Below are 13371 nucleotides of genomic sequence, written 5' to 3' on the forward strand. Positions count from 1 at the left end.
TTTCCCATCACTGTCTGTACCATTGGCAGTAGTTCACTCTTCCTAGAGAGGATACAGACAGCAAAAGAAATCAGAAGGGGGTGCTAACCTGTCCCTACTCCATCCAAAATAAGAAACACGTATGGGCCTTTGGGAAAAACACTACAGCCAATAATAATTTGTTATTTAAAGGAGAACTATGGGGTTAAGTATTTTCCCCATAGTTCTCCTTAGGGTAACGGGAGGACACAAACTAACGTCCTCCCGTCACCCTAGGCTCAGTATACCGCTAGCTGTAGCTGGCGGAGCGGGGAGGGGGGAATCCAGCCCCTCCCCTGTCACGGCAGAGAGCCGTGACAGAATCGAGAGGTGAGTGAAGGCCGGTATCTGTTTGCTCACTTCCCGATCTACTGAGCCGACCTGTGACAGTCCCATTGTCACAGGTCGGCTACCACTATGAGGTGAGTGAAAAGCACTCACCTCACAGTTCTCCTTTAATAAAAGCAACATATAATTCTTGTAGTCTACACCTGGAACCTGATTTTGTTAAGCGCTGGTACTACGGTAAGCATACAATTGGCTTAATGGGTTACAGTAAACACAAAAGCACACTTGGCTGGTGAAATGCAAGTGCAGGACAACCTAACTGGTGCAGCTGAACTTCAGACAAATATGAAAACACAAATTATTGCAGCTCTGTATTCACTATAACTGCGTTAGATATTTTTATTTAAATGCAAGCACTGTAAGTACTTGGTAACAGTCTCCTGCAGCCCCTGACCAGCAGAGCTCAGACTGGTAGAGGAAGGAGCAGAATCTGGAGCCAATCAGTTGCTCAAGTGCTAACAAGAAACATGCTGATTGGAGGATTGAGAACAACGTGACAGGGAAATGTGCTCATCAGTGTACTGCTACTCCTTTACTGTCCAGCCCCAGGCTGGCAGAGGGACAAAGATCTAAAACATGTTATTTACTACAACTCTACCTGTGTCCTGCCATACAGGGCTTTGGTGTGGGGCAGGCTTGTGTACAGTAAATCTCAGCACTGGATAGATAGGAATACAAATCCTATGTTGGATACTGTAAATCAGCTCCCATATATGTGCTTCATCTGTATACATGTATCTGTTTGGCTTTAAAAGCCTTTAGTGGATATTCTCTTCTCTGATACATGTATAATATTCTGAATTGTGTCTTTCATCATTTCCGGGCATAGATCTGCAATGGAAAGCTGGACACATGGCAGAAAGCTTGACAAACATGCCCCGCCACTCCCTCTACATAATCATAGGAGCTCTATGTGTGGCCTTCGTACTCATGCTCATCATCCTAATTGTGGGCATCTGCAGAATTAGTCGAATTGAGTACCAGGGATCCTCCCGACCTGCCTATGAAGAATTCTACAACTGTAGGAGCATCGATAGTGAGTTTAGCAGTGCCATTGCATCAATTCGACATGCACGGTAAGTAGGAAGAATGAGGGATGGATCTAGCTGGAATTACTGCATTTTTTATGTACAGTTGTAATATGCATGGTGAAAGTGAAAAACAGTATTACCTACACTGGTGAATCATATGCAACCAGCATAAACTTTTCTATTACCGGTACTTGTTGCCACCTAGAATAATTACAGCTCATTCTTTTTCCATGGTGGTAAAGCCCATAAAGGACCTTGGCCTCCTGGCAACAATTGATATTTACCTTCAAATCATGTGAATAGGCCTTCCTGTCCAGTTCACACAGGGTTATACAAATGTCTTCTTTAACCTTCTAGCTTGTAATATATCTGATTGGCTGCTAGTGGTAGAACTTTCACTTCCTTTCTTTCTACTCCGGGCTCCAGACAAAATCCAAACCCTTTCATTGGGGTTGAATCCCTTCAGCCCCGACCCCCCCTCCGCACCAGCGATGTTATGTACCTCGACGTTCTCATGTCTTAGGCCTTGTTCACACCAAACGCAGAGCAGATCCGGTCAGGTTTCTGCACACGCAGTGCAGTGGGTTGTGCCGCGTTTTTCATGCGTTTTTGATGCGTTCCGGGCCGTATTTGCTAAAAAAAAATAAAAAATTTAAGTTTAACATGGGCTTTCAGGCACTTGCATGCGTTTTTAATGCACTTTTGCGTTTTGCATGCGTTTTTGATGCGTTCCAGAGCAGGTAAAATAGGGCTTGCCGCAGTTTTTTCACCTGCTCTGGATCTGGTCTGGATCCGCACGCTGCGATGTGAACTGGAGGTCAAAATACCATAGGAATACATTGGACGCAGTTTTGATCCGGTCTGCACCTGCTCTGGTCTGGATCTGCTCCGCGCTTGGTGTGAACAAGGCCGTATACACTGTATAGGATGTGGTGACCACAGGACTGCTGGCATGGAGGGAGAGCGAGGCCTCATTCACACTACTAGCCGGCCCGTACAGATCCGTGCTGCGTGCACAGCCGTATCTGGCCACTCCCGGGAAGGACAGGTGATGCGAGTGATTGTACGCAGCCGTACGCTCACCCGAACTGCACATCCATGCAGGTGCGGGTGTCCCTGCTCAGAGTACGAGTACGGACACCTGCACCCGCACGAATGTGCAGTTCGGGTGAGCGTATAGCCGCGTACTCCCATAGGGAAGAACAGGCTGCTGCGTACAATCACACGCAGCACCTGTCCTTCCCGGGAGTGGCCAGATACTGCCGTGCACGCCGCACGAATCTGTACGGGCCGGCTCTTAGTAGTGTGAATGAGGCCTAGCAGCCAGCTGGGATCAGGGTTTTGTGAGTATATCCTTATTATTTTAGCTCCCTAGACAAAACAGGCTTTTAACCCTTGCGATGCGGGGGTCGCTCCACTGCACGGGTTAAGATGTTATTTGCCCAGAGTTCTTCTTTAATATCTTAGCGCCATCATGTTTACCTAATGCCCTATAAGAATTTGATGCATGGTCATTTGCAGAAAACAAGAACTACAGCGGCTCTGTACTTCACCAGGGTGCAAAGAAATGTGATAGAATATGTAATCAGCAAACCATTGGAAGCCATGTCTAAGATATAAGCCGTTTCCTCTGAATCATCTCTGCATTTTGCTGTGGATATCTACACATTATTAATGTGGAGTCACACTCAGCTGGAGCCTGCTTCCTTCTTTACAGTTACTATTTTCCTCTTTATTTCCTCTACTATTTCTCAACAAAAAAGGCAATCTGTTAGACAACATAACAGGAAAGAACCTGAGCACTGCAAGTGTGATGAGACCTATATCAAATATAATGGGGGGAATTCATCAAAACTGGAGCAAACAAATCTGGAGCAGTTGCCCATGGCAACCAATCAGCTCCTCTCTTCGGTTTGTTCAGTTAAGATTTGAAAACTAAAGATAGAAACTGATTGGTTGCCGTGCACAGCTGCTCCAGATTTTGTCTGCTCCAGTTTTGATAAATTCCCTTCAATCAATTCTAAATAAATGATGATCTTCAGGCACCTCTTCTCAATACTAATGAATAAATAGTAGGGATGCACCGATATTTCGGCCACCGAAACGTATCATCCGAAAATGGCACTTTTGGCAAAAACGCAGAGAGTGCCATTTTGTGGCCGAAATAGCGGTGCATCCCTGGTTTCTCCCCTCCCCACCGGGCGCTGCTCTGTGTCCCAGCGGGTAGGAGACAAACTGTCACAGGACGCCGAGCTGTGCAGGAGGAGAGCGCTGTGAGTCGGCATCTCTCCTACTGCACCTCTCACCCTCCTTTGACAGATCAGGAGAGCGGTGTGTGGGCGGAGACAGCTCTCAATGCTGTCACAGGAGGCCGGCGGTGATTCATTCATTCATGATTGTGGTTATAGTAAACATACTCTGTCCTCATGTTATGAATGAACAGGAACACTCAGTATAGAGGATTTCTGTTCATTTATAACAGGGGCTGCAGAAAAAGAGATTGAGGACTCTGTGTCCTCAATCTCTTTTTCTATTTTAAAAGGGAAATATCAGGGGTCTGTTTAGACCCCCAATATTTCCCCGAAGCCACTAAAAGTAAAGTAAAAAATATTTCATAAAAATAAAATATTAAAAACATTAAAAAGTTTATTTAAAAAAAGAAAAAAAAATTAAATATTTCAGAAAAATTTGAAAACGTTAGAAAAAAAAAACATTTTTGGTTTCAGCCTGACATTTGTTTTTTCATTTCGGTTTTGAAATTTTCATTTCGGTGCCCCTCTAAAGGTCCCCACACACCTTACGATAATCGTACGATAATCGCGGGAAATCCTGCGATCGTACGATTAAAATAGCATACCAACACCAAAGATTTCTGGCCCCATTGCCGCTAAGCTTGCCCACTGCAGACTCTTGTCCATTTGCTACTGCTGGTGTTCCTTCCAATAATTGATGAGCTAATAAAAAAAACTGCTTTCTACTTAATGAAACTTTTTTTTTTTTAATGTTTTTTTTTTTTGGAGGGGAAAAAATGAACCCAATAAAATCTAAAAACAGGGAAATGTCTAAACTGCTGCAAATATTCACGCAGCAAACAAGATTGAGGGGTAAATTCTGTATCGCTGAAGAATCAATTTTTAAGGAGTTTGCTCATCACTACTCAACATTAAAGTAGACCTAGCATCAGAGATGTTTTTTTATGTGCATGCAAGCTAATTAAAGTGTGAGTATAAAATGTACAGTTATTTATCACCTCTCAAAGAGATAACAGTATTCCCTTGTGAATACCTTCATCTATGTTTCTCATTAGAAGGATCTATGTTCAGATATCTTTCAGAGTCAGCAACTACTTCCTGGACTGAGATTCAGGCTCAGTGATGACAGGCCCCTTTCACACAGCTGTTCTAATCAGATTCATCTGTCAGTTAAGGTGCCCATACACCTGCCGATTATCGTACGATAATACGATAATACTTTCGTCTTCCGAGCACGCTGGAAAACCTGCCAAAAATCGCACGATTTTTGGCGGGTTGGTGGCGTGCTCGCACACTGCCCGCTCAGCACTGCAATCATCGGAAGCCCTCCCCTCAGTGGGGAGGGCTTGCGATGAACGCAAGTACGATCTGCCTGTCCAAGATGGGCAGATCGTACGAAATTTTAATTACCTTAAAACCATCGCACAATGAAAGTCGTGCGATGGTTGTAAGGTGCATGGGCAGCGTTAGTCTATAGGGAATCAGATGTAAACAGATGTATGTCCATTATTATCTCTTGAGTCCATTTAGATCCCCCCCCCCAAAAAGGAAAAGCTGCATGGTGATATGAAATCATCTTACATTTATTCGTTTAAAAAAAACATATTTTTGGTTTACTTACAATTATTGTTTTTCCACTTCCTGGTCCTCTTAGGCATTAGTAATGTAGCCTTTGCCTAAAGGTGCCCATACACTGCACGATTCTCATACGAGAATCACGGGAAATCCCACGATCGTACGAGAAAATAGACTTTTTTGGCTGTTTTTTTGTTTTCGATTTTTGTTTTCATTTGATTTTTAATTAAATTTTATTTTCTTCATCAGAATTCTTTCGACTAGCCACGAGAGATCCAAAGAAAACTTTTTTGTCACATTGTGAATGCTTGGTTGCCACATTGTAACAAGGTTTTGTGTTGCAAAACTTTTCACTTCAATTTTTTCGTTTCACTCCACTTATTAGCAACTTAATATAATATTTGTTTTGGAATTGTGTTTGTTTAGATGCCTTCACAGTTACACCTGTTTTTTTCCTCGGTTAGAGGTCTGAACAGATAGTGCCTCTGAGTATTGAGATTTATAGTTTGCAGTGTGGATGTTTTTGCATGTACGAGTTGTCATATGTCGTGCACCTTTATTCACACAGAGATTTGATTCACTTACATATAATTTTTTGTGAAGATTATGTTTGACACTTTATTGTACTAATTTTTTTAACACTATATCTTTGGGTGTATCACGAGAGGCTTTTAGCGCTGTACCTTGCATCGATCAACCCATAAGGCTTACCGCCTGAGTTTAGCAGCTTCTAGCCAGTCCGTTTTTTTCTGTTTGGTTCTTTTTTCCATTAGCGCAGGTTTTGTCAATTATTTATATGCTGTTGCTTGTTTTTCATCAGGTTCGGCAAAAAGTCTCGACCGGCGATGTATGAGGCCACTCCAGTAGCATATGAAGATTTCAGCCCCGATGACAAACCTCTTGTGACGCTGATTAAGACCAAGGATTTGTAGTCCGCTTAGTGCCCTTATTACGTAGAAGCGGAAAGAGGAATGCAACCAGCTTTTAAAAGGATGAATTACTTTAACTGACTAATACTTTTTAAGATACAGAAAAATGAATCTGAAACACGCTTCTCCTTTACAGGATTCATTCATTCCATGCAGTCTTCAGGTCACAGTCCTACGCAGCTGTGAATTAACCCCTTTCCTGCAAGAGGGGCTTGTGTGCCTCACTAGCAATAAATGGGTTAAATCTGTTGGAATTCGATCCTTGAATTATTGGCAGAATTTCCCCCTTTGTGTTAGCAATGTTACAGTCCAAACAGTATGCTGGCATTATCTGTAGAGTTAGGAAACGTATATAATACATAATTTATCCGTTGATAGGCATATTGAGAGTCTATGATGTTTGTGTTGTGAAACAAAGTAATCAAAGCCAGTGGTTCAATCTCTCTAACCAGAATTGACTAGACTTGTTATTTGTTCTTTTTTTTTTTTTTTGGCTTTCCTTCTCTGCATGGTACGTTAGCAATAATCCTGCCTTGTTTTCTAGAAAGTTGCTCTCAAGTCGATGTCCTGGTCCATAATTTTGTTGTGTTGGCTCCTGTACAAATTGGCAAGGAGCAGATTAGAACTAGGCCAAGCTCTTATTTTTTCTCAGACACCGCAAGGTTTTTCTATATTGTGAATAAGGCTTCATCTCCGCCTCCTAGGTACTGCTGGTTCCCCACAGAAGGAATCTGCTTCTTAGCTCGTGGATTGCATTGTGCTGTATAATTCTTTCTATGTGATAGACATTTTATTTCTTTGTTATAGACTTTTTCAGCTTTGTTCTTGGAAACTCCAGATATTCAGAATAAATGTTATGAAAATACTTTTGGTACTCATTGTTTTTTTCTTGAGTGTAACATTTTTTTAAATGCACAAATGAAATGGATGCTTATTGTAGTGCAATAAAGAAGTAGCACAGACCTCGAGTGATATTTTGCACACCCACGTAGTTGGGAATTATTGGGTCATCGGCAACCTGCCAGTGAGTACGATGCAGGGTTGCAGTCCCCGAAGAGGACACTTTCCTGTGCAGACAAAGGTTTGAGGTAAGCAGGGCCTCTGCCCTACCTAGGTACCCAGTGGGGTCCTGTTCTCTAGCCCCTGCAGAATTAAATTAAGGAACACTGACTGTATCTCTCAGTGTGCAGTCAAGACAGGCAATTGGGAGTTAAATTTAAAATTGTGCCAATTTCTTTGCCTTACTGCAGCAGCCCAGTGCCACTGGTGTGCCAGTGCAGCCTTCTCATTGGAGACTCTACTATGCATACACTCCCCATATTGTATTTCTGGCGTGCTCTCAGCTGTTCTCCACTACTTCTTCTCTCACCACTGCAAGGCAGCTCTCAAGAAATTGACCCCTTCCATTAGGCCACACTGCCTACAAGTGCTTTGGACACGAGCAGTACCGGTTCCTGCACTGAGAGGTCATGAGTACTGTTTGGTGAACCTGCTTTTTGGGCACTGGCTTTAACTGCATGGTTTTAGGGGCCCTGGTACTAAAGGGCAAGGGCAGGTTTTCCCTACAATCCTGATAATAAAGAAGTCGACTTTTCTCTCAAGGTCTATAACTGCAACTGTAAGACATACTTTTCTTGGTTCAAGGCTTTATCCCAGGAGGTTCTCAGTGGGAGGCATCTTGTCCTTTCTCCAATCAGGGTGTTTGGCCTTACAATCCACAAAGGGTCAGATCTCATTCTTAGTGGGGGCGGGGGTTTCTCAGAGGCCACTTGCGACCTAATCCTTAGTGAAGGCTTTAGTGCAAGGGGTCACACTGTTCGTTTTCAGGTGTCTCCATGAGAACTTAAGCTTGTTCTGTTGGCTCTTCAAAAGCCACCTTTTGTACCTATTAGGGATATTCTTCTTTCTCTTTACTAGAAGCATTATTACTTCTTGGGCTTTTGAGCATCAGGCTTCATTTTACCAAATATGCAAGGCTGCCACCTGGCCCTCTTTTCCGACATGTGTTACATTTTACAGGTGGATGTTCAGGCCTCAGCAGATGCTAGCTTTGGTTGTAAAGTCCTTCAGAAAGACTTTTGACCTATTGGACTTTTTCTTCCTGTTGTTTTCTCTTCTTGGGCATGATTGCCATTTGTTTGCTGTGTTACCTGGCTTTCTGTTGAATTGCATTTGGACGTCCCTTGGTATCAGATTACTATCCTGTATTCTGTGATGTATGATTAAGAAATTTAAGGATTTTTTACGGACCTGTAGATTTCTTTTTTTTTTGTAGTACATCACAGAACACGGATCTCTACCCTGTTTTTTGTTATCCAGTCTTGTACTGCTTTCTACAAAACTAAGGCAGGTGTTCAATTACCTGAAGGTGTACTCCAAGAAAATGATTTTACAGGTACATCACAAATCCTACCTTTTCTCTCACAGGCTTCCTGATCTCAGCGTGGCCCCGGAGAGAATGCATTGTACACTCTCTGGCAGGTTGCTGATGCCCCCAATAATCCCCAACAATTTAGAGGTGCAAAATGTCACTTCAGATCTGTGCTACTCCTTTATTACACTATTTACCTAAACACAGGTGGGTGGCTCTGAAAGTGGTCAGGGTTACACCAGAGTAACATACCCTTCCTTGCCTTTTAAAGACCTTAACCAGAATAATGAATTAAGGGAGGTGTATAGATGACTGGAAGAAAATGTAAAGATTACCAAAGTGTGAACAACCTTTAAAAGGCCAGTGCACTGCAAGGTCCTGGTTTCAACTGGCTTTGAATCCACCATTGTCACAGCAGAAATATGAAAAACTGGGAGCAAAAAATTATAGGTATATAAAAATGTATTTATACCGAATACACTATAAGTATATAGTGCTGACTGAATGTCTAGCTGTTGTGGAGTCATCAGCTATATATGCAAAGATTTTTAATTTATGAACAGCTGAAGATTCAAGGAAACGTTGCTGCAACCTATACAGGTAATGCACTCTACACCTAACATGACATGACACTAGCTTGACATTGGGGCCTGTAGACAAACATTACTGTTTTACAGGGCTTACTAAATTTTACTACATACATAGGCTGGTATGTCTGCTTTTAGATCCACTATTCCATATACACAAAATACTTTATTGTAAGAAAGGTTTGAAGGACAAAAGCATCAACTTCCTATTACACCAGGGGTTGTGGATGCACAATTGGCTGCATGAGCATCAAAAATTCTAAAGTGAGAAATAAATTCTTTGTGTTATGTTTTTGTTTTAAAAAATGAAGATTTATTGCGTGTGTGCTATGTTCATACTGGATGTCTAAAACTGGGGGATCTGTCTTACTTGTTTAGGAGAGAGTTTAACAAAGACAGTGCACTAGTGGTACACCTAAGGGCTTGTCCTCACTGGATACGATATCATACTTTTCACTGCCTTTTCCAACATAAAAGCACATATGTAAATACATTGTTCTAAATAGGATCTGTTATCACTGATGTGTTGCTTTGCATAGGGTTGTAAAAAATACCTGCATGCTACATTTAAGGTACAGTGGCTTGCAGATTCTTATGCCAGTCTCATTCCATTCAACTAAATAAAAACCTTAAACAATGGATTGCAATATATCTGAAAACACATGGCAATGCATGCTAACACATGTGTTTTCAAGTGCATCTGGAGATAATGAGCTCTTAGAACACAATACCTCTTTAGAATTCATGATTGCCACCTTCTCTGACTCCATTGAATATTTTCTACATAGTGTTTCTTTCGTACAAAGTTGAAGCTATCAGCTACAAAGGGACTTTTATATGCAGAAGATGGGAAACCATTCTTTCTCTGTGCTGTGTTTTTGTGTTTTCTATTCACCTGTTTCAAAGGTTTTTTATACTGTATTGCCTCTTCTCTTTAAGGTTAGTTGTCCAACATGTTAAAAGGAAAAATAATCTTTTATTTGCTCAGGCTTCAATTGACACTAAATTCCGGAGTTATATCTCAAAAATGCATTTAAGCACTTTAACTATTAAAGTGACACTAAACTCAGGAGTTAAAACTTAAAAATGCATTCTCTTAACGATTAACAAAACTGTATCTTATTTCAGGGATCCCAACCTGAAATAAGTCATTTCAGGGAGGTGCCCTTCTCATTTCAGGGAGGTGCCCTCTGTCAAACTATTGCACCCGCCCTCTGCTGCTGTCAGTCAACAGAGGAGGACCTGTTGGAGAACTTCAGGTCCACCTCTGCTGATTGACAGCAGCAGTGGGCGGGTGCACTAGCTAGTCTGCTATTGGCTATTGCAAATCAAAATAGCCAATAGCAATCTAGATATTCTTTCCTATGCCGTTTTTTTTTTCCTCTGACTGACGGCGGCCCTGGTGTCAAGAAAAAAAAAGAAAACAGAGAGCAGGGAAAGGTTTACTCTGCTACATAGAGCAGAGTAAACCTATCCAGTAGAAAATGTTTCTCTCCCGGGTGGCCGGGAGACACTATCTCATAGCATCCGGGAGAGTTGAGATGTCTGTTATTTCTGTATCACTGGACTGTAGATCCTCAAATCATCTATGAATTGGTGCCGACACTGTCCTTCCTTCTGGAGGGGGGCTACTTTGTTCCCCATGGTCCCTGTGTGTGTTGTAAAGTAGCCACTGCTCAAAGCTTTCTCCCGTGATGGACTACAATCTCATGTTTAGTTTACTAATTTGTATTAAAATTGTAGTCCATAACAGGAGCGAGCTTGGAGCGATGACTTCTTTACAACACACACAGGGACCATGGGGAACAAAAGTAGTCACCCTCCAGAAGGAAGGACAGTGTCAGCACCAATTCAGAGATGATTTGAGGATCTACAGCCGAGTGATACACAAATAAGATACATTTGTGTTAATAGTTAAGGTCCATGAATGTATTTTTAAGATTTAACTCCTGAGTTTAGTGTCACTTTTAGTAGAAGCCATAAATGTTTGTAATCACCACTCTTCTAAGAAGTATTGTGCAAATGTCTTATGTGGAAGCTAAATCCAACAACATCTGGTTGGGTGACTTTTGTTTTGCCTTTTATATGCCAAACGTCATAGTTGTAGATTCTGCAGGACGTGAGTCATTAGTGCCACCATCTGATGCCCAATATATAGTTTAGGATTCCTGGAGGAGAAAAGAGGTTCAGGAAATGTGCATGGAGATATGTAGCTTATTAAACCAACAGGCTTATTTAACATGAAATTTCAAGCAACATAAAATGTAAATACCCAACTAATGTTCCTCTGCTGCTGAGTCTGACACTGCTGGAAACAAGTGTCACTTTTAACACAGCCATAGGCATTTGGATGCCTTCTGAGCTGGCACATGATGGCATTCCCTGTAATTGACAGCTTCTTGGTTGTGGAAAGTTGTAAAATGAAGACTGATTAGTTAGCGCACTCCTGATTAGACCGGGGTTTCTAACTGTGTGATACTGAACGGAAAGAAAGGAAGGAGCACAACTAACTGGCGCAGACTTTGCGGAGGGGGATTGACCAGGGAATAACAGTGAAATGAGGTGAGAGTGGGTGGGGATGTAGAATGGGCACTCACGTGTGATGAGATACCCCCTTCACAATGATCCATTTCAGGCCACCGTACATCCATCGATCACCCCAACCAGACCTCATAACATCACCAGAAGATCATCACCTGTGTGCCCATCCATTTCATCACATGTGGGTGCCCATTCTACATCCCCAACCACCCTTACCTCGTTTCACTGTTATTCCCTGGTCAATCCCCCTCCACAAAGTCTGCGCCAGTTAGTTGCGCTCCTTCCCTTCCTTTCTTTCCGTACAATTACAAAGCCTGGCCCACCCACCTCCCTTACATCAGTGATAGGCCACTGGAGGCTAAGGACATCGGCTCACTAAACAGCATGCATGGATGAATCTCCAAATACCAGCTATTCTGTTTAGCAGCCTCAGCGGCTGCTGAATACCCGGACAATGCCAGCATCTGATTGGATGCAGGCAGTGTTCAGCTGAAATTTTCAGATTGGCTTCTTCAAAAAAAGTTCACTTTTGTCAGGCAGATGGGTGACAGGGCGACCCACAGTTTAAATTTTGGCTGGTTCATCAGGAACAGGTAGAAATACGTTCCATTCATGACCAGCTTGAATCCAGTTTACATTTCAGAACATTTAAATATGAACATGTTTTGGGTGTGCACCAGTTAAAGTGACACTAAATCTTAAAAAAACATTCAAGTACCTTAACTATTAACAGAAATATATCTTATTTGTGTATCACTCGGCTGTAGATCCTCAAATCATCTCTGAATTGCTGCTGACACTTCCTTCTGGAGGGTGACTACTTTTGTTCCCCATGGTCCCTGTGTGTGTTGTAAAGTAGTCACCGCTCCAAGCAGGCTCCCGTGATAGACTACAATCTCAATACAAATGAGTAAACTAAACCTGAGGTAGTAGTCCATCATGGGATAATGATAACATTTCATTAAAGTGGACTAGAACTCAAAAAATAAAGATGCATTCCAGGTAACATCTAGAAATGTTAATTGTGTCTAAGAAGTACCCTGAAAAATGTACCCTTTGTCTGAAATACCTCCTAAAAATAGAAGTGCACTTGCTGGTACATGAGTGTGCCTAGGCACCTCTTTGCTTTAGCCTGTGCTCATAGCTGTGCATCTGTAGTGTGAGATTTAAGCCCCTGACTGTTAGGCTGGGCGCACACCTTACAACCATCGCAAGACTTTTGTCTTGCGATGGTTGTAAGGTACTTAAAAAAACGTACGATCTGCCTATCTTGCACAGGCAGATCGTACTTGCGATGATCGCAAGCCACGCCTCCTGGGGGGCGGGCTTCCGATGACCGCAATGCCGAACGGGCAGTGTGCGCTTGCGCACACCGGCCCGTCCGGCATTTATCTTACGAACATGCTACACACCCGCCGAACATTGTACGATGCTCCGCGGGTTTGCAAACATGTTCGTAAGTTTAAAGTCATGCGACCTTACAGTAGTAGAGGTCGCACGGCTTCCACGCACCTTACGATAATCGTACGATCGCAGGATTTCCCGCGATTATCGTACGATTATCGTAAGGTGTGTGGGGACCTTTAGTTTCCAGAAATTTGGAGTTGAGATTGTGTGCTGTTAACTGTTCCTTGCTGGAGACTTTAACATAAGGAAGCAAAGCCCTGCCTATACAAAAATGGCTGCCTCCACGCAAAGACTTGGGGCAGAAGCAGGCAT

General features: G+C 42.5%; 1 protein-coding gene across 1 annotated transcript in view; it reads left to right on the forward strand.

Annotated features, from left to right (window-relative positions):
• The window catches only part of DNER (delta/notch like EGF repeat containing), a 169196-nt gene extending 162451 nt beyond the window's left edge, over nt 1-6745 (forward strand). The window contains exons 12-13 of the mRNA XM_018568368.1: nt 1196-1442; nt 6045-6745. Of these exons, the coding sequence (XP_018423870.1) occupies nt 1196-1442; nt 6045-6156 (359 nt within the window). The 3' untranslated portion in view covers nt 6157-6745. The remainder of the gene's footprint in view (nt 1-1195; nt 1443-6044) is intronic.
• The last annotated feature ends 6626 nt before the right edge of the window (nt 6746-13371 follow it).

This window comes from Nanorana parkeri, unplaced genomic scaffold, assembly GCF_000935625.1.
Source record: "Nanorana parkeri isolate BGI_ZX_2015 unplaced genomic scaffold, ASM93562v1 scaffold1176, whole genome shotgun sequence".
Taxonomy (NCBI): domain Eukaryota; kingdom Metazoa; phylum Chordata; class Amphibia; order Anura; family Dicroglossidae; genus Nanorana; species Nanorana parkeri.